At 42.1% G+C, this 5995-nt stretch overlaps 1 protein-coding gene across 1 annotated transcript; it reads right to left on the bottom strand.

Moving 5' to 3' along the window:
- On the bottom strand, positions 495–5766 carry LOC8066055 (kinesin-like protein KIN-7L). Its single transcript, XM_021460877.1, has 14 exons — positions 5496–5766; positions 5173–5381; positions 4967–5080; positions 4806–4887; positions 4649–4716; positions 4485–4547; positions 4248–4390; positions 3317–3419; positions 3131–3211; positions 2783–2851; positions 2647–2706; positions 2398–2535; positions 1986–2213; positions 495–1198 (listed from the first exon to the last, which is right to left on the bottom strand). The coding sequence occupies exons 1-14, from the start codon at positions 5665–5667 to the stop codon at positions 818–820; spliced, it is 1911 nt and encodes a 636-aa protein (XP_021316552.1). The 5' UTR covers positions 5668–5766; the 3' UTR covers positions 495–817.

Here is a 5995-nt window from a genome sequence, read left to right as displayed (position 1 = left end):
ATTGATTTCATCTCTATTGTTGATTCCAGAGTGAAGATTTGAGTCTTGAATCGATACTTTTGATGAGCACAGATGGGTGAATGGGGGAATCTTGTAACGCAAGATGTGTTGTGTGAGCCTCTACCGATCTTTGTGTGGCTAGCTTAGGAGCTGTTTAGTTTCTAAAAATTTTGTAAATTTTTTCAAGATTTTCTGTCACATCGAATCTTGCGGCATATGCATTGAGCATATAAATAAGAAATAATTAATTGCACAGTTTATCAGTAATTTATGAGATGAATCTTTTGAGTCTAGTTAATCCATGATTGGACAATAATTATCAAATACAAACTTAAGTATTACAATAGCCATTTTACAAAATTTTCTGCAACTAAATAGGGTCTTAGTACTTGTGCGGGCACACAAAAAAAGTACCATTAGCCCTTTTTATGTCGTACAGAACATAAAAATGCTGTCCCCCTATGGTCTTTTATTTTGCAGTAGCCAACATCATATGCAAGCCGTTTCTTCCAAACCATATAGTAGATACAGGTAATGCTATGAGTTTTAAGCTGATGGCAATCTGATACTCATTTATGATATTACATGGCACGTTCACAGAATCACAGGTCATACAATATTTGAAGCTCACAGAAAACTAATGGCAAACGCAGCCTGCCCATATTCTGCTGAACTTTTTCACACAACAGAGACCCAGCACATCTATAACCAACACACAAACTCATGATCATGATCTGCAAGCAAGAAGGATTGCAGAAGCACAGAGATTTTATCTTTATCCAGCACCAAGCTGTGCACGCGGTCTCACTCAAAACCGTCAAGGCAGAGTAGCTACCTGGGAGGTCTTGCAGTTCTCCAGGATGGCCTTGGACTTGGTGTAGAGCGACGTGAGCTGCCCTTCCCGCTGCAAGAAGCCACGGCTGATCATCCGGATATCCTGCTTCAGCTCATCCAACTTCTGCCTCTCTGTGCCCAGCTCCCCGGCCAGCTCCTGCTTCTCAGTGGCGAGGCGGTGGGCCTCCTGCCTGGCGGCGGAGAGCTTCTGTTGCAGGGACAAGTTCTCGTCCCTCAGCATGTCGCACTCTTTCTCGAGATTGGTGCATCTTGCCTTTGATTCCTCAAACTGTTGCCGATCAGAAATGCACTCCTTTTCTAACCTCTGGCATCTAGCGTCAGTAGGTTCCTCCAATGGCACAGCCTGCAAGCAGAGAGCAGAAAAGGACAGAAATAAGCAAGTCATTTCTCATATCTCAGTTCCAACATATTCCTTATATGGAAACAGAGAGCGAATTTTAACTGAAACAGAAGGGTGTACTAGCTTCTCGATCTTTTTATGAAATATAAGCAATTAACTGTTCGAGAAAAATATAAGCAATTAATTATAGCTTCTCGATCTTCTTAAGCTACAGGTAACAGGCCCAGTAATATATGGAGAAGGAAAAGGAACCAGGTGACAGTCCTTAGTAGCTAGAATTAAGTATCTTGACTCAACTATGTTGCATCTTCTTGAAGCAAATTTATCAAAACCATCCAGACCTCAGATGGTTTACCACGATCAAACTTGGATCTCCCTGATGAACTCTGCCAACTAGCTATTACAGACACATTTTTTTATGAGACACTGAAGCAGTCTCTTGTTGGATTGGGAGCTTACTAACTAGCCTATGCTCGCTTGGCAAGTAGCGGCAGATAAATAGGTAAGATGCAATAGATCTAACTATTGATTATGTTGCCTGTTACAGAGTGAGCCAGCACATTCAAATCCTAGCTAGGTTGGTGGGAGATATGGGTGTTAATACCAAACCCTACCCAAGTTCAAGTCCTATTGAATACAAAGTTATCTTGTTCCTGCTTGGTAGTCTGTTACTCTACTTTTGTAACAATTTATGTCCTAATCACTTTCTTGTTCTATGAATATGGACAGCCTAAAATATTTGTAAACAAACAGATTAGAGCAAATGATGCAGGAACAGAGAAAAACTTACTGATGTATCTTGTATAAAGGATGCCTCGCGTTTCAGACCAGGTGTCATCTCAAGCATGTCAAGATCAGTAACACAACCTTTGTTGAGGCGTGTCCATAGATCTTCATGAGCGAAATTATCCAAATTTTCAGGTAATGGGCTGAACTCAACATCATTTGAATAACGTGAGCGGCAGACAACAAAGCCATCTGGTACAGACTTCGAATCTGGAGTTTTCAGTGCATCCAACTGCAACAGGCAAACATATAGTTTCATTATCACCAGGAACATGCATATTGAACATAAGATGGAAGAGGGTCGATATGGTGACAGACATGGACCATCAGTGACATGTGTTGTGGACAGCTTTTAGCTTTCCATACATACAAGACTGAAATTACTATTTGTTACTATGCTTCTTTATCAAATATACCTGGACTGAATCAGTAAAGTGGTCTGACGATGTGGCCTCTAGCTTCTTCTGTTGCTCAGTCAAATGTTGTTCTAGAGTCACCCGTAACTTTTTTTCCTCTTCAAGTTCCATGGCCAGTCGATCACGCTCAAGTTCAGACTACATGAAAAGAACACAGATATCTTTATTATGTAGTTATTAAAGTTGTGGTTTATTTATACAAGTTAAAAAAAAAAGTAGTTCTTTTAATAGCCATTAGTGATTACATACCTTGTGCATGTCATTCCGTAGTTTTAGCACAACCTGCTCCAACCCTTCAGAATGGGAGCCCTGAAATTCATGAAACATAAATCAAGACTCAAATTCCTACTCTTATGGAGAGCAATACCAACCTAACAGTAACTACCTGCAGTTTTTTACGAAGTTCCTCTATCTCTAGCTTTTGCCTCTTCAGCAAAGCAGCATCTGTTAGAATCTGTCACAAAAGTGGTCAAGTTAGGTTCTCTTGATACTTATAAACTATATGAACTAAAATTGAATAGACTATCCTTACTGCAAATATAGAAGCAGGAGTAATTTTTGGATTGGCATCAGAGCATTTACAAGAACGCATTCCAGACATTTGGAATAAATTTTTCACTTTCAGTATACTAAAAAATAAATTCTACCAATGTACATATGACCACTCACAATGCATTTACATGAAAATAATCACTAACATAGCTCAAGCATTTTTAGAAGATTTAACGCATACCTCATTTACTTGGGCACAATTGCTGACACATTTTGCTCTACTTGCGAATTGAAGAGTTCCTCTAGTTTCCTCAATGTGAATCTGTAGAGTACATGTCAATTTTATTCAGATTGTGCAACAATAAAGAAAATACTAGTCAGTACAGCAGTTTTCCCCGATGCAACAAATGCAAGTGTATAGACAAACCTCTTCAGGTGCAGCAGTGCAGATGATAGATGTCTTTGCATTGCCTCCAAGCGCAGGTTGGAGAATGCGTGTCAACTTACTATCACGATAGGGAATGTGCCCTCTGCATAAAAATATTCACCTAATACCATTAAACAATAGATCTTACAAAGTTTCATATGATTGTTGCATCTTGTACTAGAGTAAAAGTAACATGAATTATTTCATTTTCTTGCATAAGGTAGTAACATTTTGCATTAAGAATACGACAATGATCAAAAACTCCCCATAAGGGATAACTCTAAAAAAACTCAAGGCAATAATGAGATCACTGAAGAAATAAATAAATGAGCACATTGGCTGCAGTACAGAAGTGCACACTGTCAAGACCAAAAAAAAAGTGTTTCTCTAGCTAGTAGAAGTGGAGAAGGTACCAGTTTGGATAATGAATTTGAGTTTAATACACTAACAAAATCATCCTAACACTTGAGCTGTTGACAGAAAGTAGGACTCGGTATTGATCATTATCAGACCCTAAGGCAGTAATAGGATCAATTAAAAACAATATATAAAAATATAAACAAGTATATTGTAAGCGAGAATATGGCTTATGGCACAGAAGTAATGGATCAATTATGGAGGATGAAAGGTTACACAAATATAGTTAAGAATGACCTAGGGTTTGGCTTATAGAAACAGAACACTTAACAGCGGTCCTTGCCTATAACGACTCAATCATAACCATCCTAATTACAAGTGGGTGCATGGCCCATAGGGACATCAGCCGAGCAGCCCATTGGGCCAGCTGTCCTGTGTCATACTGTCATCTAACATATACATCTCTAGATTGATTTTCCATCAAATTTAGCACACTCTACCTATAGAAAGTTATAGATTTAGGAAACACATGAGGAAGAAACTTGTGCAATACTCTAGAGTCTATAGAAGGTACCTTTGTTTTCCGTTGTCACTCAACTTATTAATGACATTTCCAAGAATCATCAGGCTCTTGTTAATATACTTCCCCTCATTCAAGCGTACCCCTTCTGCCCCTGTCTTGATGATTCTTTCTGACCCAGCAAGGTCCACCAAATTCTAGATGTAAAACAAAAGTGTAAATCACAATATTTTCTACACAGTTACTTTTACTACATACATGATACCTAAGTATTGAGTCAGCAGTACATACCAAAACAGATACGCGGATAGCATCCCCACAGTTTATCTGGTCCTTACCGCTGCTTTCAATTACCTGCCAATATAAACACAACATGTTATCACTTCCATTCAGCTACAAAATGGTCTTGGAACAGCTGCAATTACAGAATAACTTTGGAATTCAGAATTCTATACCATTCTGAAAATAGTGTGTGACCGACTGCTCCGCACATTCATGTTGGTCTCTCCAAAATGCCTATTCGCTGTGAACAACAAAGAAGTAGTGACAAATGGAAATGGTTACACAAGTTTCGCAGTTGGTGAAAAATAAACCATAACGACAGAAATGTGCCTTCTCCAAGCTGGAGGAGCTCAAGCACTTGCTCTGCACTGTTCACGATCTCCTCCCGCAAACCGGCCACATACACTCCACGCTATAGGCAACAACAAATTTTCAATGTTACAAAAAAACTGTCCAGAAATCAGAGAAAAAATGTCCAAAGTAGTACTTACCTCTAAGCTCTCATGAATCTGCAGCTTCTGGCCCTCAATCGTCAAGAGGTCGTTGATCTCCTCGTTGTAGATCTCCATGTAGGACACCCGGATGAGGAACTCACGGTCGTCGGCCTGACCAACAGACCCAAACCCAACAAATCACTCGCGTGCATCAGAAACAATCGCAGCAACCAATCAAATAATTAATCGAGCAATCAACGCACCTGACGCACGGTGTCGAAGACATCGCGGACCGCGCGGGGAATGATGCCGGGGTCGGCGTCGGAGCCGTTCATGGTGAACGTCTTCCCGCTGCTGGTCTGGCCGTAGGCGAAGGCGGTGCCGTTGAACCCGCCGACGACGGCGCCGATGAGTTCCCGGACGAGCGCGCCGTAGATCCGCTCGTTGGTCGCGGCACCGTCGAACACGTGGTCTGCGGAGCCAACCGATCAAGCAGCCCAAGGAAGGAGGCACGAGCGGGCGGGTTTAGGGGTTGAGAGCGAGAGTGAAGGAGAGGAAGGTCGTAAAAGGAGGGGGAGATCCGTACCGAAGGCGAAGGAGGCGCCGGGGACGGGGCCGGCGGCGCGGTGGAGGAGGGAGACGCGGGTGTCGTCGATACGCCACTCGCGGTCGCCGCCTCCACCGGCGCCGGATGGAGAGAGGTCAGCGGCCGCCGGGTTGAGAGGGCGGAAGCGGACGGCGACGGAGATCTTCTCCATGACGCGGCGGCGCTGCTTCGTTCGCTAGCGGTGGTGGAAGGAGGAGACTGGGAGGATGATTTCAAATTTCGGTGTGAGCGGGGAGCGGGCTACGCCTACAGGAAAGGGGAGCGTGTCAGTGGTGACTTGTAAAGCTCGTGTGGTGGGCTGGGCTGGGCTGAGCTTATTAGGTTTACTGGGCTGTTTGAAAGAGCTTCTTCCGCGTTCAGATTATGTAGAAATTAATTCCTGATTCTCAAAAAAATGTAGAAATTAATTCCTAAATAGTGATAAAAAATATTTATCTTATGATTATCTAAAGAAACTACTATGTATATAGTGATTCCAT

Source organism: Sorghum bicolor, chromosome 5, assembly GCF_000003195.3.
Source record: "Sorghum bicolor cultivar BTx623 chromosome 5, Sorghum_bicolor_NCBIv3, whole genome shotgun sequence".
NCBI classification, from domain to species: Eukaryota; Viridiplantae; Streptophyta; class Magnoliopsida; order Poales; family Poaceae; genus Sorghum; species Sorghum bicolor.
The sequence above is the reverse complement of the archived record's forward strand: the minus strand, read 5'-3'. Positions and strand labels throughout refer to the sequence as shown.

What these genes read in the sequence shown, in the direction of transcription:
- LOC8066055 (XM_021460877.1), bottom strand. Translation starts at nt 5,667, where the DNA reads ATGGAGAAGATCTCCGTCGCCGTCCGCTTCCGCCCTCTCAACCCGGCG. An exon ending in GCACTGCTGCACCTGAAGAG is followed by an intron (nt 3,212 to 3,316) that starts GTTTGTCTATAC and finishes TGTACTCTACAG; the next exon opens with ATTCACATTGAGGAAACTAG. An exon ending in AACTTCGTAAAAAACTGCAG is followed by an intron (nt 2,707 to 2,782) that starts GTAGTTACTGTT and finishes CATGAATTTCAG; the next exon opens with GGCTCCCATTCTGAAGGGTT.